Source organism: Dermacentor andersoni, chromosome 1 (genome assembly GCF_023375885.2).
Source record: "Dermacentor andersoni chromosome 1, qqDerAnde1_hic_scaffold, whole genome shotgun sequence".
NCBI classification, from domain to species: Eukaryota; Metazoa; Arthropoda; class Arachnida; order Ixodida; family Ixodidae; genus Dermacentor; species Dermacentor andersoni.
Window position 1 is genome coordinate 411,922,166 of NC_092814.1, and position 21,831 is coordinate 411,943,996.

Sequence of the window (21,831 nt, forward strand, 5' to 3'; positions counted from 1 at the left end):
ATTGTAAAAGAACCAGAATGGACAGAAAAAAAATATGCAGAAAAGTGACAATACAGGTGGTGGTGCTACGTACACCTTGAAACCATAGCATCGTGCAAATAACGAAACACGTTGATTCGAGGTGCTGCTAACAGAAATTACCTATGGACATTTATGTTACTTGCCGTGTATTTATTTCTCAATTGAGATTAGCAGATAATTTCACCCGTGGGGATAATTTGACAACTCCTCAGTATTATTACAGCCAAGCGAAATTTCCGCATATGCGAAGGAGCAAAATATGTTAACACGGCAATAAAGTGAAGGCATTCGTTACCTGGAATTCAAGGGCCGCCACACTCTACTTCTTTGACCCCAACGAGTGCACTAAGTCGACTCGTCAGAAAGAAAACTACGTTGTGCCACTCTGCTGTGCTCCAGTGCTCGTGGTCCAGAGCTAAGTCCAGGCGTGGTCGCTCAGTAAGGAATAGCTTTTGCTCCGCAGCACAATTTGAAATTCCAGCGGCTTTTAAACGACGGCGAACTGTCGAAGGAGAAATATCCAGTGACAGCTCGTCGCGGATTTCTTTAGCACTGAGGAAAGGGTCCACTACAGATGCGGCCACAATCAATATGTCGTCGTTATGCGTCGTGGCTCTTGGGCGGCTCTTGGCATCCACAAGTGTTCCTTCGTCTCAAAAGGCCTGGACAGTTCTGCTCACCGATGTCTTCGACCTGCGAGTTCTTTGGCAAATCTCTCTCTGCGGTGCACGCTCTACGAAAAAGCTGCCGATGAGCTTCCGTTCTTGAACTGCGACACGCGGTGCCTTTGTTCGGCGCTCCGCATTTCGAAACCATTAAAAGGTATTGCTGGCGTATCATGCGCAAGAGCATCAAAAAGGTACTGGGGTTATCAGTAACCACTTGCTCGGATAGGTTAAGCAGACTCGGCATGCACAACGACATTGATGCAGTGATCGAAGTGCAGGTCACCGCTCAGGTAGTCAGGCTCTCGTCAACCACCAGGGCAGGGAGACGCATCCTAGACGAGGCCTGCATGGCTCCAAGAATACTCAATGAACGGAAAATCACCTTATCCAGGGAGGCACGGGCAACCTTTGTGGTCAGCCCTCGGAATATGCCCCCGCAATACAATGTAGGGAGGCGAAAAGCCCGAGCACGGGCGATTTTACAGGAGGCCAGCGAGAATCAAGATTCGACTGCCTTTGTCGACGCGGCTCAGTACGGTAACTCTAGCACGTTCGCGTTGGCAATCACTGACGGCAAAGGGGAATTACGCTCCTCGGCCTCGGTTAGGTTAGTTACGAGCGGAGTCGCGGAACAGGTCGCCATAGCCCTGGCCATGACCGACCCCTCGCGCACCAACGTTTTCGCCGACTCACGAGCGGCCATCGAAGCTTTCGAATCGGGTAACCTAGCCCAAGAGGCTGCCTCCATTCTGGAAAAGAGAACAAACCACTCATCTCTTGGTTTCCCGCCCATGTGGGTGCGGACGTGCATCAGAACATACCTAACCTCAACGAGCTTGCCCATGACCGTGCGCGAGATCTAACGCGCCGCGGCGGCATGGAGGCTTTATGGGGATAGGATGAAATCCAGCAGAACGATCCGCTCCTTACTTTTCACGAGATAACATCTCACTATCGGCTTAGTAGAAGGGCCTATCCTCTTCTTCACCCGAAGTTAGACAGGTCTTAGTCAGTTTCACTTAGAATGCTCCAGAAAGGCTCATTCCCCTCGCTGGGCTTTCTCAGCCGTATCTACACAGATGTCGATTCAAGCTGTCCGGACTGTAATGAAATTTATTGTTCCTTAGCGCACATGCTCTGGCAATGTCCCGCGTTACCTAACGGCCCTCTATCCAGCGAAGCCGACGGGGAAGAGGCACTCCGGAGCCAATCGCTCCAGACACAACTAGAGGCAATCCAAAGGGCCCGAGAAAGGGCGGTACATCACGGTAATCCTGCCCCGACTTGAACGCGGCCAGCGGCTTCCGCGGGTCCCCGATAGGGGCCCCCGCTGAAGCTCCTCAGGATCAAATAAAGTTCATTGTCTGTCTGTCTGTCTGTCTGTCTGTCTGGTCAATGAGAAGCCAGAACACATGACGAGCGGGTAAGAATAAAGAAATCGCGTGACAGCCGATTTCTAGTCGAACCACTGAACATCAGCTCATTCACTATGTAGATAAATCTTTATGTTCGTGCGGTGCCCCTCTGGCTAGCTTTTCATATTTTTTTATCGCCTCCTTATTAGTACACAGCGACATAAAACAGACGGGCAGACTAACGTCGCCTTCAGATATTTAGTGCGATACATGCGCCCAATAAGAGAAAACTAATGACTGATAGGGATTTACGTGCCAAAACCACAATATGATTATTAGGGACGCAGTAGTGCAGGGAAACGTTTCACCCCTTCTTTGACGTGCACTGACAACGCACAGTACACGGGCCTCTGGCATTTTCCCCTACATCGAAAATGCGACCGCCGTGGTCAGGATCGAACCTGCGTCTTTCGGGTCAGCAGCCAAGCACCATAACGACTAGGCCGCCGGCGGACGCTGATAGAACAATCGTCCCCTTCAATACTTGACGCTGCATTGAGTTGTCATTGAAAGCAGACAAACCGTTACTTCGCGTGGTGAAACTCAAAAACTGATCTGCAAGCTTTCGGACAGGAGGTCTAACGATGCAATTCTTCTTACTATGTTATGTCATAGCGCTCCTTCAGGCATTGTGATCGCTTATAGCAAGCATGGAAGTCACAACGCGTTCCGCGGGGTTACATAAATTAACAAAAACACGTGCCAGCAGCGGTGAACGATAGCACGCTAAAGAAAAAGAGGTCTGGCTGCTATGCGTTATCTGTCTGGTCGGGGCAAAGCGAGCAGTGTAGGCTTCACACCCACCGCTACGCCCCCAACATGCACCCGTCGGAGTGAGTGCGCGACGGATTAAATAAAGAAAGCGAGCCCTACCGCCAAACGCTACATGTAGTCAGCTAGTACGCGGCGAGCGAGTAAAAGGTCATGGCTGCGAGCCTGAAAGGACGCGCACCGCGATGTCTTGATTTCGGCCGCCGCTCGCGTGCCCCGGCTTATTTTGCCTGCCGGCTATACATTATTACTAAACAACACAAAAGTTCAGAGAGTGAAATAGCAAAATATATATATATATATATAAAACTCACGAAAACGCGAAGGCCGTTTCACGTACACACATATAAAATATTTTTATATAATGCCCTAAAGAACAAAGTGTAGAAGAGCTTCTGATATACTAACTGGACGTCGTGCATGACATAGTCATGACAACTAAAGAAAGGGAAAATTCACTAGTAATGACGAAAGCAATGACACGCAAAATACCTAAAAATAGAAAGGAATGCCAAGATTGTTTGATTGACAGCCATACCAAAAAAAAAAAAAACGAGCTTACTTATAAACCTACACTAAAGTATATGAAACGAGTGACATGTCAATTACTACTGAACAAAATCAAAAAGACACGGCAGAAGAAAAATAACATTGTACTAAAAACGGAAATACACATTGTCACATTATTTCGCACTTCGCCACAACTTGAGTAACGGTGGCAAGGGGGAACAGAAGGTAGTCGGCTTTTGCAGCAGCACATTGAAAAGATTCGCAGAAAGGCCTATTCCTCAATCAAAAACGAGGTAAATTAAGCCAACAACACGACTTTTCTTTCACCCCGAATGCAATGGTTAGCAGTAAAATTACGTGGCTTAAGGCGCTAAGTCGTACCTACTGGGCACTCCTTGTGTAATAAATACGAACGGCAAAAATATGAATTTAGGACGCTTGGGGTCGTATAACGTAAAACTATTCCAATATGTTTTTATTCCAATCTCCTGGCGTCAAATTTGCATAACCGCCGACGCAAGCATCGGGCGGTCACCCGCAGGGTTGTCCGAACAAACCAATCAAATGCCCCCTTTGTTCATAGAAGGTCACTTTTGTTTGCTTGAAAAACAAATAACATTTTTTTGCACTAAGCGGCTTGTCTTATCTAATTGGCTCATAAGAGGCAAGGAGCATGCTCAAGTGGAGAGGGATTCGATGGGGCCGAGCCACTGCACTGAATATCGATGACCGGATGAAAAGGGTGGTGCCGGCGTCTGCGATTGGTCTGCTTTGTTTTACTTAGCTTGCGGTGGCTCCCCGACAATCGCGGCGGCATGCAACGGAAGCAAGAATGACGCTAAAACGGATCCTCAGTAAAGAAGAGTTGGCGGAACGAGGTGGTAAACGTGCCGAACGTTGTCGAAAACGTTACACGGCCACGCAGAAAGCTTTATTATACGAAAATAAAGCCATGCTCTCCGGCAGGTGCCAGTAGCCAGTGCTTGAGCGATCGGCGGCAGCCATCTTTAATTCCTTTTATTCTATCTTTTATTCCATTTTTTTTCGGGGTAGCCTGCGGCTATTCAGAAGAAAATTCAGTTTAGTTCGGTATATTAATGCATCTTTAATGCGTACGCGTCACTTTGACGCGATAAGTTTTTGTAGTTTTGTGACGTCGTGTGACAGGCAGGTGAAGTGGGTGTAGCCCGAAAACTTTTGACCAATAACCGAGGGCAAAAGGCGTCGAATGAGAAATAACTCATTTTGCTTTGTTCGGTCAAATTCGGTCCTCTCGCGATGATGACGGCGCCGCGTAACGCGGAGCAACTAGTGGTGTGGCAGTGGAATTGTAGGGGAATCCGCCGAAAACGAGGTTCCCTACAGCAGTGTATCGCCACATCCACGAACCCTCCCGATGTCATCCTCTTACAGGAAGTCAATTGCACCCCTTCTTTATCCGGCTACAGCACGCTCTCGGGTGTCTCTCCTCTTGTGGGAACCTTAGTTTCCGAAACATGTTAAATGTCGCATGCATACCACTAACATTGACATTCCTCACCAAATATTGGAAATAATTACGCAAGGTAAACGCAGCGAGAGTTTGTTTATACTCAATGCATACAGCTCCACCCGTTCGCGAACGCAGTTTTCAGCACCTACTAACAGAATTTGATAGGTTTGGACGGGTTTGTGTGGTGGCCGGCGACTCAAACGCTCCGCATACTGCATGGGGTTACGTTAAATCGCAGGCTAAAGGGACCCGCTTATGGAATGCCATCTGTAACATGATATACACACTGCTTACCGACCCAGAGCAGCCCACTCGGATATGCAACAGCGTATCTCGTGACACCTGTCCTGACCTTACCTTCGTGCGCAATACTGGCCCAGTCGTTGCGCACGGGCCTTTAGAGGAGCGCCTTGGTAGTGACCACTACATTGTGGCGACCACCTTGTCATTACAGGGTGCGCGCTGGCCCGAGCGAAATGTGCGTATAACGGATTGGGCGAAATTCAGGGAACGTCGCCAGGACCCACCTGAGCGCCAAGGGTACGAATGCTGGCTTGACTCTCTCGCACAAGATCTAGAGGCCACCACGAGCACACTGCGCACCACAACCGAGACACCAGACATAGACCCGCATTTACTTCATCTTTGGAACGCCCGCAGAGGGTTGACACGACGATGGAAACGACAACGCCTCAACCGAAAACTTAGGAAACGTATAGATCAAATTACACGCGAATCTCAGGAGTATGCCATCCAGGACCGACTGCAGCAAGCAGTCGATACAGTTTCCGAGTACGCGAGAAATGCAGCTTAAGATGTGCTCCGGAAAAGTCGGAGCTCATAATCATTCGCCCCCGGAGCCGTTCCTCTACTCCCCCTATCACTGTGCACGTGGATGGCACACCGATACCACAGGTTAATCGTGCTCGTATCCTCGGCCTACACGTCCAAGCGGATGGCAGGTCAAACTACACTGTTTCCCTTCTATCCAGACAGATTGAGCAAATTCTGGCCATGATCCGGAGGGTCTCCAACAGGCGCTCGGGCCTTCGAGAAGAGGACTTGCTGCGCTTGGTGGAGGCATACGTGATCAGCCGCCTTACATTCCATCTCCCATTTCAGCGGTTGACCCAAGCGCAACAACTTCGCATAGACGCAATGATTCGCAAAGCGACGAAGCTGGCCCATGGCCTCTCCAATTATACTTCGAAACGCCCTCTCCTTAACCTAGGGACACATAACACACTAGGCGTGCTGCTAGAGGCACATTGGGTCAGCCATCGCAAGCGCCTCCTACTCACTCCTACTGGCCGCCATCTTCTCACACAGCTAGGATACTCTGTCCCACCCCTTGAGTCTGAAACCCGTCCAACGATCTTGTCGTCAGCGATACGCCAAGCACTAAGTATTCATCCATCGCCACGTAATATGCACCCCGAGCATGACAAAGGGCGGCGCAAAGCCCGTGTACGATACATTGGCCGCATGCTTGCAAACATCCCGGAAACACATACTTTATACACGGACACATCACGCACTCAAGAGGGCTATACCTCGGTAGTTTTTGATGGCACCGAATCCCTGAGAGACTCTGCTGCAATGCGCGTAAGAAATACCGCTTACGGAGAAATTCTCGGTGTTGCTCTTGCAGTTTGATACGCCATCCGTGTTCCTGAGGAAGTCTATATATTGATGGACTCGCAACAGGCATGCCGGGCGTTCCTATCAGGACACGGCATCCCGAGAGCGGCGCACCAAATTCTCAAACAAATCCCGCAAAATACACCAACCACACCTCACCGCATCCACTTACACTGGACCCCAGGTCATACCTCGCTGCCGGGTAACGAACGCGCACATGCGGTTGCCCGAGAAATTTCCCTTCGGGCGACTCGGCGTGGTGAGGCGACTAGTTCAGAGTGGGAGGATCTTTTGCTCCGTTACAAAGACATACTCCGTCATTATACACGCATTCGTCGCACCCACGCCGCACCACCGCCGTCCTTCTCGCGGGAGGAAGCAGTGGCATTACGCCAGTTACAGACCGCAACTTTTCTGAATCTTGTCTCTCTCAATAAATTCTACCCACACTGTTATGCAGATCGTTGCCCTGGCTGTGGCAGCTCACCCACAATCTTCCACGTCACGATTGAGTGCACTGCAAACCTCTTTCCTTCCTTGCCAACTCTCCTTTACCCCCTACGCAACAAAGAGCTGTGGGAAGATGCCCTCCGCGACGGACCTCCCGAGGTCCTCCGAGCTGTGATACAACGGGCCCGAAGCATCGCCGGAATCATCTTAGGGAACCTGGACTAAGGGTTCCTCCCACACTTCTCTCGCCATTCAAATATTATTAATAAAGATGTTTTACTCTCTCTCTCTCTCTCGCCGATCTATAGCAGGTCGTAAAAGGGAAGCGGATTTGCTTTCACGCGCTCCCGATGGATGGCGCCAATTAGCACTGCCTCCGCCTTAGAATTACCGCCACCAATGACCTCTGTCACCGCCTCTGCCTTAAAAAAAAACAGACCTATAAAGTGAGACATAAGAAGGAAGACTAAGCATGTGCTTGCTGCGGTAAAGCTAGGGAAACTATGGAGCATGTTTTATTAGAATGTGAAGACGTCCTTGAAGGCCTTGGGTTCAGCGGGAGCCGTGGTAAAGTGAAGATGTCCCCAATAGGAATTAGTAAGAGGCGATTGGAGGACTGGTGGAAGAAAAGTAGGGAAACGACAAAAGATAGAGACGTGCAAAAGCACAGTTCGCAATAGGGGATCAGAAAATTTGGGTGTGGTAGTTCATAGTGTTTTTTTTTATTGTTTAACCGAGGTAGGACATTAGACACTATAATAGCAAGAGCTTGGTGGCGCAACCCACCGCCCCGTTCAAAGGGGACGCTCATAACATCCATCCACTGGAGCGGCCGAGTTTCCTAGGCTGGACGCGGTGCTTGTTTCCAGGAATGCTACACACGTCTGGCCTCCTCAGCCGTAGTCAACTGGTTCTTTTCCGTGACTGCGCCACCGCGAGTTTTTTTTTTCCCTCTTTTTTTCGGGACACCGTTCTTTAACAACTCGTGATAGCTTAGATTAGGGACGCGAAGTTTTCGGTGACCCGTTGTGCACACATGTGCTCACTCTGACGTTTTGTGTCCATCTTCGCGTTGGACACAGTCGTCGCCCATCTGCGTTTGGTTTCTGCCAATGACAAAGCTCTACCCGCATAAAATACCTTGCTGACCGATGTGGCGCACGGTGCAGTTGTGAACAAGCCAAACGATACTGATATTTAGGAAAACGATGCTCCAGACGGAGCTCGCGAAATAATTTTCGTAAATTTCTTTACGGTTAAACGACATATCTGCAATTTCACAGAATAAAAAAAAGAAAGAGGGTGCCAGGAGGAAGAAAAAGATGGAAACGAGAGTCACGGTTTTGGCGAGTTGGTGATTTATGCAGTTGTGAACGCTAGCTTGAACCAAGTATTGAGAATAAAACCCGTACCCATGGCACTACCTTCAACTCAAGAGTTGGAAGTAGCTTCCTCCGTCTATATTATACATGTTTTTCTATATTCGAAATGAATTTTTAAAAGTTCACCGGCAATATACTGTGCAATATATATGATTAAGTAGATTACCGAAAATGGCGGCCATTAAGTGCTCAGCAATTGGTGACGTCAGCTAAATGGCAACATTTCAATAATTAATTTTCTCACTTTTTCGCTTAGGGCCGGTGCGTCAATTTCGGCATTGAAGGCGAGCAGTAGCGAAGTATCATTCATATAGCAGAAATTAAATCTCGTGGTGAGCATCAGTTTAAAAAAAAATACGCCTTTAATATTGGTGCCAAATCACCTGCCGTGCCTGCTTAGTGACTATGAGGTCGAGCTGCTAAGCACGAGGTCACGGGTCAAGTGCCGGCTCCGGCGTCCGCGTTTCGATGGGGCCCAAATGCGAAAACACCCGCGTACTTAGATTTAGATGCATTTTAAATAACCCCAGGTGGTTCAGAGTGGCCCACTACGGCGTGCCTCATAATCAGATTGTGGTTTTGGCCCGTAAAACCCCATGATTTTTTTTACAAAATTGGTGCCAAAATACATTGAAGATCCTGCTATTAATCTTCCCCAAATAATTCTTCATGCGATTCGCAACATTAGCGGCAATACCAACGCATCTATTTAACATCTTGTTGCGCTAACGGGTGCTAGTCTCCGGAATTTCTGTCCAGTGGGTATAACCTTATTAGCTTAAAGTCTGAAGTACCAACATTTACCTTAAAGTGGGTCATTACACAGCTAATTAGGGAATATCTTTAATTACTACCTTAACGCAATTTTTATAATGCAGGCAGTTTCTGTCCCTTCCAGAAATGGACCTCTGTCACAAGAATAAAAAAAAAACGTTCATATATTATTTTCTGTCAGCGTCTCGTTCGCGCTAAAGTTTACAAAGAGATCGAAAGTTACAGAAATTAGCATAATATGATGCTGCAGTTGCAAATCAGAAGAATAAGAATGGGCTGCGGTGGCAGGCATTCTCAGATCATGAACAGCAGGTTGCCATTATGCCTCAAGAGAAAAGTGTATAACAGCTGCGTCTTACCAGTACTCACGTACGGGGCAGAAACCTGGAGGCTTACGAAAAGGGTTCTACTTAAGTTGAGGACGACGCAACGAGCTATGGAAAGAAGAATGACATGTGTAACGTTAAGGGATAAGAAAAGAGCCGATTGGGTGAGGGAACAAACGCGAGTTAATAGCATCTTAGTTGAAATCAAGAAAAAGAAATGGGCACAGGCAGGACATGTGATGAGGAGGGAAGATAACCGATGGTCATTAAGGGCTGCGGACTGGATTCCAAGGGACGAGAAGCGTAGCAGGGGACGGCAGAAGGTTAGGTGGGCGGATGAGATTAAGAAGTTTGCAATCCAGGTAGTAGGCTGGGTAGGTATTTTGCCTGCGAAGCTGTGCTCACACCTGATCCGGTAGACCAACGTGACGTAGCCTTGAACTGGGTCCTGCCGAGCCTGAGTGCGGCGGCGTTGTGTATATTGACGCTGCTGTTGCCGTCGCCCCTCATCGTGTTCACGCTGCTTTTGGGCAGTCCTAACTATGCGTGGCCTTTCCATAGCGCTATCTTAGCACAAATTAAATCAGTTGCTACATTCTTAGGCAAAGTTGCACCCTTTGTAGTGCCCCTTCTGCCACACAACAATAATCGTCATCAAGCTGGGGCCAAAGCTTCGGGTCTGCCACCCAGTCACCGAGGCAAGTAGTGGGCGCCTCACCGTGCACGTGATCAAACATGGCTACACCCACGAAATCGCCATGAGAAGGGTATATAAGTTACCTCGTATGGCGCTGTACGGAGGCTACGAGATTGGTTTGGATCTTGTGGCGAATAGACGTGCTTTTCGGGGCTCCGTGGCGGCGACGAAATCATAACTTTTTGTGGATGCTTTGAGCTTGCTTCTGTTTTTAATTTGCTGGTTTTTTGCCTTTAAATAGTAATTGGGTGGTTTTCTTTTTCATTTTTTTTTGTCTCTCGTATTTCGGGTGCGGGGGTGTAGTTCGTGTACATTTGTTTTGCAGGATGGTTAGAGCGTACTTTCGTGCCACGTGCTCCAACACGTGCAGCCGGGTGGGACGTTGAGTGTTTGTAGTCTTTAAATGGTAGCTTGGAAGCGGCAAGACGAATAGCTATTAGTTGTTTTACTGTGCGTGTTTTGGTAGAAAAGTGAGAGCGTGGCCGCGTGGTTGAGCGCGTGCGAGAGCGTGTCATATCTTCGGTCTCCGCGGCATTGATTGTTTTTGAAACAGTGGTGAGAGTTGCTTTGCGACATTTTGAGGATTTGGATCCTGTGCGTATCGGCTTTTGCTAAAAGGCACGTGCTCTGCATTGAAATAGTGTTATAGTATTTGCATCAGTAGTAGCATTATTACAGTATTATAGTATTAGCAAAAAGCCGTGCTATACATGGCGAGAAAGCCGGTAAAGCAGGCAGTACGCGGGGAGTCCCTCAAGGCACATGAGGAGGCGGATGAGAATGGAGAGGGCGTCGAATCAACCGGCACACAATGTGATGTCGATACTAGGCTGCAGAAAATGGAGGCTTCCCAGGAAAAGCTTCTCAAACAGGTGCAAGACCTGAAAAATGAGCTAAACAGGGAGCGTGATGCACGGAAGGTAGTTGAAAAGAGACTTGAAGCAGCCGAGGAAAAGCTGAACAGGGCCGCCATTGTGACCGAAAATGTGCGTGACAATGGAACGCAGACCCCCTACGCGACAGGCGAGGGAGGGTCAGCGAAATACTTAGAAGGCCTGCAGGGTGATGAAGGGTTAGCTGGAAAGAGGGGCACCTACCTTGAGGCCGCCACGCGGAAAAAGCAGGAGCCCAGGGGACAATGTCCCTTGTCGAGTCCGAATCACGCGGAAAAGGACAAAGGGAAGCAGGGAGAGGTAGAAGAGAGTGAAAGGGTGATTATTGCTGGCGACTCAAACCTGGCTGGGTGCTCAAAAGCAATTGTGGAGAGGGTGCAAGGCGACAAAAGAGTGGCGGGAGGGACATTTCCGGGGCGGACACTGGGTTTTGTCTTGGAGCGAGCAAAAGAAAAGCTCGCGGAAAATGCCCACATGCGCAAACTTGTCATAGTAGCAGGACGGCTAAATGACGTCCTAAGCAGGAAAGGGCCAGGACTAGCCCAGCGCTTGGCGAAGGGGGTGGACGACTTGCGTGAGCTATCCCCTTAGGTGCAGATCGTGGTGTGCATGGTGCCGGAGGTGCCTGTGCGTGACAGTCACGTACAAAGAGCCGTAGTGGCTGCTAATGAGACAATATGGAAAATGAGCCGAGAGAAAGGCTTCGAGATTGTAGAAGTAAACAGGGAAGTGAGAAGTTGTGGTGGTTTTAAACGAGACGGGATCCACTTCAATTACAGGCTAGCACGAGAAGTCGCCTGGCGACTTGGGGGTCGCGCTGTTGCTTTTTTAAGGGGCCCGCGGGCGCTCAGGAGGTCAGAGTAGATAGTAATGAAGAAGGTCCCCTAGCGGAACATCAGAAGAGCATCGCCGTCGATAACAGAAAAAGGAGGAAAGCGAGAAAAAGAGCTCACCATGCAATAGGCTACATAAACATGCAGGGCGGCAGAAGAAAGGAAAAGTGGGCAGAGATTGAGGAGCAGTTACATAGAGAACAAATAGGGGTGTATGCGGTTACAGAAACGCACCTGAGAGACTCAGAAGAGCCGCCAGTTATTGAGAATTATGTTTGGGAAGGGTGCAACAGAACTAAGTCGGAAAGAAAGGGAGGGGGAGTCGGAACGCTCATCCATCAGGGAGCCAAATGGAAAAGAGTAAGTTCACAATGTCAAGAGCATCATTGGTTATCAGGTACAATGAATGGGAAAGAAACTTGGCTGGGCGTTACGTATTTGTGGACCGGAAAAAACTGCACAGAGAAGAATAAAGAGTTAGTGGAATGCATAAGCGCTGATATTAAGGGTTTCGGGAATGGTGCTGAAATTGTCCTATTAGGTGACATGAATGCCCACATACAGGATTTAGATGGCTATACCGACAATAACGGGAAGTCAATGCTAGACCTTTGTGAGCAGCATAACCTCGTGATCGTGAATTCAGGGCCTAAGTGTGAAGGACAGATCTCGTAGGAAGTGGGAAACCGCCAATCGATCATTGATTACTGTTTGATGACAGAAGGAATTCATGATAAGTTGAGAGAAATGGTCATCGATGAGGAAGGGTTTAGCAGCATAGGGAGTGACCATAAACGCATCATTTTCAAAATGGGATATGTAGTTGGGAAAGAGAGCAAGGAGAACAAAATGGCCAGTCCAAATTTGAACGCTGAACAAATAGCAAATATTGTCACTAGTGTGGAGGAAGAACTTGGCAAATGGCCAAGTAAAGAGTGGAAATGTGTTGAGGTTCTAAGTGTAATAACGAAAGAAATACGGAAAGAGAAACAACATGTTCGTTGGAAAGGAAAAAAGAAACCTAAAAGCCGGTGGAACAAGGAGATACGAGAAGCGATCGCCGAACGACAGAAAGCATCTCGAGAGCACAGGCAGGCAAAGAAGGCGCAGTTGTCACAGAATGAAGTAACTAGTAAATGGAAAATATACCGGCAGAAAAAGTCTATGGTTCGAATACTGGTGCAAGCAAAATTAAAAGGTGAAAGTGAACGTTGGTTGTAGGAAATACGTGAGAAAAAGAAGGCCGCACCTAGAATATTTTGGAATCACATAAAATTATTAGGCAGGAAGTCACCAAAAATACAACAACATATCCTAGACGAAGATGAAAAGAGACCGGAAGGAGAAGCGGCAATAAATTACATCCAAAAGTAACAGCCGAATATTTCCAACGCAATGACGAGGTTGTATTTGAATAAAAAAAAGAGCATGAAAGAGACCCAGGAAAAGGAGCTGGTTCTGACAAATTTAAACTGGATAAAAGCGGAAGTGAAAATTCCCAAGCACACAGCCACAGGACTAGACGAGATTCCCGTTAGGCTGATAAATGAACCAGGACCAAAAAGTAAGGAAGCTCTGGTGAAAGCTGTGGAAAAAACTTCGAAAGATTGACGAATACCAGACAGTTGGGAACAAAATAGAATTAATTTATTTTATGAATGTCAGGGGGAGAAAGATAGAATTCACTCGTATAGACCGTTGACCATTACATCGGTAATATACAGGCTAGCAATGCAGGCAATCAAATTAAATCTTCAAGCATGGGCAGAGAATAATGGCATTTTGGGAGAGCTTCAGAATGGCTTCAGAATAGGTAGGCGTTTGGATGATAACTTGTTTGTTCTTATTCAGTGTATTGAAATATCAAAAGCAGAAAGCAGACCGTTGTATGTGGCCTTTTTAGACATTACAGGAGCCTACGACAACGTAGAGCGCAACATTTTGTGTAATATTCTGGAAGGGGAAGGCTTAGGTAACGATTGTCTACAGCTTTTGAGAGAGATTTACCTAGAAAATACCGTTTGCGTTGAATAGGAAGAGATGAGGAGCGAGGAGAAAGTTCATATCAACAAGGGACTGAGGCAGGGGTGCCCTTCATCCCCGCTGCTGTTTATGATGTACATGGTGAGGATGGAGAGGGCGCTAGAAGGAAGTAATATCGGGTTTAATCTCTCATACAAACAGGCGGGTACAGTAATGGAGCAGCAACTCCGAGGTTTATTTTATGCTTACGACATTGTGTTGCTAGCCAACAAGCAAAGTGATTTGCAACGTCTGGCTAATATCTGTGGACAGGAAGGCAACAATTTAGGTTTTAAATTTAGTGTTGGAAAATCAGGTGTTATGGTATTCAATGAAAACATTGAACACACAGTGGAGGTACAGGGCCAAGAAATACCTCGGGTAAGAGAATATAAATGCCTTGGTATACGGATAAACGAAGGCAATGGATATATGGAAACACAGGAAAAAATCATAACAATAAGGGGGAAGATAAATGCAGCCATAATGAAGCACAGAGCGCTATGGGGATGCAATAGGTACGAGGTCGTCCGAGGTATGTGGAAAGGTGTAATGGTTCCAGGACTTACTTTTGGAAATGTGGTTGTTTGCTTTAAATCAGGGGTATAATCAGGAATCGACGGGTCGCCTCGCGTTGGGCGCTCACGGGAAGACTACAAATGAAGCGGTGCAGGGTGATATGGGCTGGACTAGTTTTAAAGGGAGGGAAGATCGCAGTAAAATTGAGTATGAAGGACGGCTGAGGAATATGGAAGAAACTAAATGGGCTGGGAGAGTGTTCAGGTATCTGTACAGGAAAAGCATTCATTCACAGTGGAGGAAAAGAACTAGGAAGCTTACCAGCAAGTATGCGGCCTGTAGGGTGGGCAACACAGCAACAAAGAAGGTCAAGCGGAAAGTCAGAGAGGCTGAATTAACCTCATGGGTGGCGGCAATGGAAAAGAAACCTGTCATGAGTAACTACTTAAGAGGAAAAAACGAAATCAGGAAAGAAACCATTTATGATAACTCAAAGGGAAGCTCATTACTTTTCGAAGCGAGATCGGGATGCCTTAGAACACGCACCTATAAAGCGAGATATAAGAAGGAAGAAGAAGCATGTGCTTGCTGCGGTAAAGCTAGGGAAACCACGGAGCATGTTTTATTAGCATGTGAAGACGTCTACCCAGTGGTCGATTTAGGCACCACTGGCCTCCTTGAAGCCGTTGGGCTCAGCGGGAGCAGTGGTAAAGCAAACATGTCCGCAAGAGACATTAGTCAGAGGCGATTGGAGGTTTGGGGGAAGAAAAGTAGGGAAACGACAAAAGATGGAGACGTACAAACGCACAGTTCGCAATAGGGGATCAGAAAATTTGGGCGTGGTAGTTCACAGTGTTTTTTTTTCATTGTTTAACCTAGGTAGGATATTAGGCAGTATAGTAGCAAGAGCTTGGTGGCGCAACCCACCGCCAAAGGGGACGCTCATAACATCCATCCATCCATCCATCCGTCCATCCATCCGAGAAAGTCATGGCGCCGAGACAATCAAACTAAGAATTCAAAAAAAAAGGAAAGCCGCGCACATGCCCGCATGGTCTCTTTTTTTTTTTTTTTTTTTTTTTTACTTGACTTTATTCGACCAATAGAGAGGCGCAGACCTCCCTTCCAGCTCTTTCTTAAAGGCCCATGTGGCCAGATAAAATGATGGCGCTTCCTATAGCTCATTCAGGCGGGTTAGGCTCAGGTAGTATTATTTATACTAGCGCGTGTACTTATTACCGTCTCTGGGTGACCGTCTTTAACCGGCCAACAAACTTTCAAATCAAGAAATGTTCAATCCCACCACAGAGGCGCGCCTTTCTGTATCCAAAGTTTCTGGAATGCTATCGCTGGTTCTACCCGTTGTGTGCTGTCACCTGACCTCGTGTAATCTGCTTGTATGAGCGAGGCGAATTGTGTAGTACTTTCTATAACGCACGCCGGTACCAGCAATTACTCTGGAACCTTGGACGATTCCTGTATAAAAGCCGACGCGCTTGACCTGCAGAATCGGATTTCGACGATCGCGGACTGTGCTCGCCGCTATCGTTGCGCTTCGAGTGTCCTTTTTCTGGACACAGGTCAGCCTAATAAAAGTTATTTTCGTGATCCACAATTCTGCTACTAGGTTTGGCACCGTCACTACAGCGCGACAATGTACAGTAAAGACAGGGAGAGTAGGTACACGGCGCCTCGTTACGTCATCAGTCGGATTTTCAACACCTGACGGGGCGTAACCAGGAAATTTGCAACAGGAAATAAGAATTCATGGCTACGCACGAAAAGCTGAATTATTCCACTCTGGTGCTGTAGCACACCGCTCTTCTCGGATCATTATGGTAAATTTTAGGACTTGCTCGTACACTACATCTCATACTGTATGTGAGATTTTACATGGCAGATTTGAAAACCGATTTCAACGCTTGTCACTTTAAGGCATAACATCCATGCTCACTTCATTCCGCTGTTTTTTGTTCTTTGACCATTCCGAAAATGGAATGAAATAAATGAAGCCCATTCCTGCATGCCTTCTCTATTGTGTCATTTATCGCCATATATTAATGCAGTGCTGCTTTGTAGCACCACTCCGATGACGATACACCAGTGATGTGCTGATACTGAGCTGACTCGCCCCTTGTTCTGATGTTTATTAAAAACGTGTTGCCTCTCCGCGTGTGGTCTCTTCCCGTTTACAGTGCTAGATTCGTCCAGCAAGCTTCCCGCTGGCATTCTGGAGGGCACGGTAACGGACCTAGGCGATTACGACACCTGTTTGGACCTGAGCTTCCCCAACCGCTTCGAGAACCAGTTGGAAGACTTCCGAGGACAGTACTGCGGGGTAGCTGTTCGATTCCCGCTGCCCGAGAAGCCCGAGGTCATTCGACACGGCGCCGTCATTGTGAATCCCGCTGGCTTTCCCGACACCAGCGTGAGTGCCCGTCACCTTCGCCTTCGAGCTTAGCATTGGCTAGAAGATGAGGAAAAACATTGATATGCGAGTTTCAACTAAAAGAAAGCATGTTTATTTAAGTTTACATATACAATTTTATTATCAAAATCGCTACCATTACTTGAACCAGCGCCCTATGCTTCCCATTGTAACGATGTGGTAACGTTTCATCATATGTAGCTGAGCACACATTTCCATTCATTGTGATTCAGTAAAGTATGCCACAGTTATTTCTACCATGCAAATGTCGACAAAACTCTGGCAGATCAACCTTTATCTTAAGAGCGCCGATAACTCAACTTTCATTGAAGGCAAGAATGCGGTGCGCGAAGAATGATGAGGACCGAGAATGGTTTTATGTGGACTAATTTAGCTGGGAGATCACGTGGAGTAGTTGAAAGCACCTGCTTCTGGCTACTCCATTTCATTGGTATATCGGCTAAGGCAATAAGAGGGATGAAAATTACTTGAAAAATTCTGGTTAACGTGGAAAAATTAAGAACAACAGTTCATGGATGAGGTAAGGTTATATTTAGGTTGTACCAAAGCATAACTGCGAGTCGGCCAAGTTGGAACAGATTCATCTTAAAACTTTTTGTGCGCAAACAAACAGGCATGAAGAATAGAAGAAACGCAAGGAAAAGCGCTCGTCCTTGTGTTTCTTCTATTCTTCGTCCCTGTTTGTTTGCGCACAAAAAAGTTTTAGGTTGTACCATTACATCTGTGCGTATCAACTGCTTACACTGACCTTCGTGGGGAGTCTTCCACACGAAGAGCAAAAGTTCTCGACACGGATGAACTGTTCAGCCTACGCAGCACCAGTGAGAATGATTTTATAAATCAAGATGACCACGAGAAATTCATAGTATATTTGCCTCTCACAGACTAGAAAAACTGCGCGTCAACAAGTATGAGGGGTCTTGAATGTTCGACTAACGCTAATTTTAATAAAAACGCGAAGCTAGCTACACAAACTGCGCTTGTACTGGCGGTTTGCGGGTTTTGAGGGATACATGGTTCGCACACGTTTAGAATCATCGAACGCGTAATTAAGCAAAGCTTATTGATTAAACGTTTTTACTATCACGATGGTTGTACGTGTTTATATTTAAAACTTTAAGACAATGGTATTTGAGCATGACAACTTTATTTGATTCTCCTGGAATGTTTGTGTTCCGAGGTTTTCGTCATCTAATTTAACACTCAGTCAGCTAACTTCACATTAGGGGCGTGGATCTGGACAAAACGTAAAGCTGTGAGCGAACGACGACGCGAGAGGTAGAGTCAGTCGTTGTTTGTTTCAGTCGTGGCGTGTTAAGAGTGCATCTGTTAGCTGCTTCTCCTAGCTTGCGAACAATATGCCCCACGCTGTAAGTTACGTCACAATGGGGGCTTGGTGCTGCGCCGAAATCCACGCACGTGAATGACTAAATTAGCTGACTCACTGTCAAATTTGATGATGAATGTTTCGGAACAGAAGCACTCAAGGGTAATCAAAGTGAAGTTGTGTTCAAATACGATTTTGTTAGCATTTCAATTATAAGTATATATTATAATCGTGAGAGCAAAGAGAAAATAATGACGAAGTCTTCGCTAAGTTTCTGTTCGCTCACAAATTTTTCGCGAAAGTTGTGTCCTCCAACGCGAGTAAACCGCCATGCAAACAGATTTTCCGTAGCTAGCATAGTGTTTTTATTAAAATTAGTTTCACTGCGAAGACTCTGTATAGTATTCTTCAATAAGCCCAGTTCTGCGTAAACTTGACGTGCGACACCGCGTCTTTTCTTTTTTTTTTGTTTTCTGTGATTAAAGTTCTGAGAGAGAAAATGACTGCGAGACCCACTATAACGGTGTTCAACAACAAAGGCGTGTAGGGCTTGTCAAGTGCTGTTATCGTCTTTAATTTGCTCCTATTTAACTTGAGCATGGCTGTGTTGCCTTACTAGTTCACGTGACTTTTCGTGATTTCCTCTCAAATCAGGTTATCAAGTACCTGGCCCGCAAGTCCTACACCCTGTATCACACTTTCATCCGCTTAGGCCTCTGCCTTCCTAGTCATTGCACAGAAGAGGATGTACAAAAACTCATCAGTCCAAGTAAGCATTCCAGTACAGAATTGCCTCCCTTTGCAAGCTATACCGTTAATGCGTGCACACGTTGTTTGTATTTGTGTCCTCATATGCAAAAATTCTGCTCTGGCGTATAGACAGCCTCCTGCGCCATCAAGGTAGCGGCTGACTAACGGTGTAACGTCATCCGTCATTTAAAGAAATTGTGACTTCATTGCAGTGCAAGTGCTACACGCTATGTAGCATGCTTCAGATCTAGTGCTTCGATGTCACCGCCAACGTACGCTCATCTGCCGTATTTAAAGCGAAAAAAAAATGTATATTTCCTAGGTTAGTGTCCGCATGACCAAGGCTGCCTTTGGGGTGACGAAGCCAGGCTCCTTGTTGGCAACGCTCCAACGAAATGGAGTGCAGGAAGCACAGGGAGAAATTCACCCTCCATACACGTGATGTTTCAGAGGCACGCGGCGAAAACGCAGCCTTGGTAATACATGATCGGCGTGGCCTGCTTTTTTCCACAAAACTGCACATTTTCGGTAGCGGACGTCCCAGTTCAGTGTCATCATCATCATCAGCAGCAGCCTGGCCACGCCCACTGCAGGGCAAAGGCCTCTCCCATACTTCTCCAACTACACCGGTCACGTGCTAATTGTGGCTATGTTGTCCCTGCAAACTTCTTAATCTCATCCGTCCACCTAACTTTCTGCCGCCCCCTGCTACGCTTCCCTTCTCTTGGAATCCAGTCCGTAACCCTTAATGACCATCGGTTATCTTCCCTCCTCACTACATGTCCTGCCCATGCCCATTTCTTTTTCTTGATTTCAACTAAGGTGTCATTGACTCGCGTTTGTACCTTCACCCAATCTGCTCTCTTCTTTTCTCCTTAGCGTTACACCCATCATTCTTGTTTCCATAGCTCGTTGCGCCGTCCTCGATTTAAATAGAACCCTTTTCGTAAGACTCCAAGTTTCTGCCCCGTACGTGAGTACTGGTACGATACAGCTGTTATACACTTTTCTCTTGGCGGGTAATGGCAACTTGCTGTTCATGATCTGAGAATGCCTGCCACACGCACTCCAGCCCATTCTTATTGTTCTGATTATTTCAGTCCCATGATCCGCATCCGCGGTCACTACTTGCCCAAAGTAGATGTATTTGCATACCACTTCCAGTGCCTCGCTACCTATCGTAAACTGCTGTTCTCTTCCGAGACTTAAACATTACTTAATTTTATGCACATTGATGTTTAGACCCACCCTTCTGCTTTGCCTGTCCAGGTAGGTGAGCATGCATTGCAATTGGTCCCCTGAGTTACTAAGAAAGGCAATATCATCAGCGAATCTCAAGTTACTAAGATATTCTCCGTTAACTCTTATCCCCAATTCTTGCCAAACCAGGTTTCTGAATACCTCCTGTAAACAAGCTGTGAATAGCATTGGAGAGATCGTATCTCCCTGCCTGACGCCCTTCTTTATTGGGGTTTTGTTTCTTTCTTTATGGTGGACTACGGTGGCTAAGGAGCCGCTATAGATATCTTTCACTATTTTTGCATACGGCTTGTCTACACCCTGATTTCGTAATGCATCCATGACTGCTGAGGTTTCGACTGAATCAGACGCTTTCTCGTAATCAATGAAAGCTATATATAAGGGTTGGTTATATTTCGCACACTTCTCTATTACCTGATTGATAGTGTGAATATGGTCTGTTGTTGAGAAGCCTTGACGAAATTCTGCCTGGTCCTTTGGTGGACAGAAGTCTAAGGTGTTCGTGATTCTATTTGCGATTACATTAGTTGATACTTTTTAGGCAACGGAGAGTAAGCTAATCGGTCTATATTTTTTCACGTCTTTAGCATCCCCTTTCTTATGGATTATGTGGGGGTCTTCCAAGATTCCGGTACGCTCGAGGTCATGAGGCATTGTGTATACAGGGTGGACAGTGTTTCTAGAGCAATCTGCTCATCATCCTTCAACAAATCTGCTTTTACCTGATCCTCCCCTGCTCCATTCCCCCTTTGCATATCTCCCAAGGCTTTCTTTACTTCTTCCGGCGTTACTTGTGGGATGTCAAATTCCTCTAGATCATCCCCTCTTACATTATCGTCGTGCGTGCCACTGGTACTGTATAAATCTCTATAGAACTCCTCAGCCACTTGAACTATCTTATCCATATTAGTAATGATATTGCTGGCTTTGACTCTTAACGCATACACCTGATTCTTGCCTATTACTAGTTTCTTCTTCACTGCTTTTAGGCTTCCTCCGTTCCTGAGAGTATGCTCAATTCTATCCATATTATACTTCCTTAGGTCAGCTATATTACGCTTATTGATTAACTTCGAAAGTTTTGCCAGTTCTATTCTAGCTGTAGGATTAGAGGCTTTCATACATTGGCGTTTCTTAATGAGATCTTTCATCTCCTGCGATAGCTTACCGGTATCTTGTCTCACGAAGTTACCACCGACTTCTATTGCACACTCCTTATTGATGCCCATAAGATTTCCCTTCATTGCTTCAACACCAAGGTCCTCTTCCTGAGTATAAGCCGAATACCTGTCCTGTAGCTTTGCCTGTCCAGGTAGGTGAGCATGCATTGCAATTTGTCCCCTGAGTTACTAAGAAAGGCAATATCATCAGCGAATCTCAAGTTACTAAGATATTCTCCGTTAACTCTTATCCCCAATTCTTGCCAAACCAGGTTTCTGAATACCTCCTGTAAACAGGCTGTGAATAGCATTGGAGAGATCGTATCTCCCTGCCTGACGCCCTTCTTTCTATTTCTTCTATTTCTAATTCTTCTATTTTGCATCTTACCGCTAACTCATTGATTGGTTTCTTATGTACCAGTGTCTTCGGTTCCCCCCTCAAGTCTAGGTTAACTCGAGACCTTACAATCC

At 46.6% G+C, this 21,831-nt stretch overlaps 1 protein-coding gene across 1 annotated transcript in view; it reads left to right on the forward strand.

The window, feature by feature from the left end:
• LOC126518710 (nose resistant to fluoxetine protein 6-like) overlaps positions 1-21,831 on the forward strand; it is a 188,052-nt gene that overhangs the window by 59,557 nt on the left and 106,664 nt on the right. The window contains exons 2-3 of the mRNA XM_050168475.3: positions 16,610-16,842; positions 18,845-18,959. Coding sequence (XP_050024432.1) covers positions 16,610-16,842; positions 18,845-18,959 — 348 coding nt within the window. The remainder of the gene's footprint in view (positions 1-16,609; positions 16,843-18,844; positions 18,960-21,831) is intronic.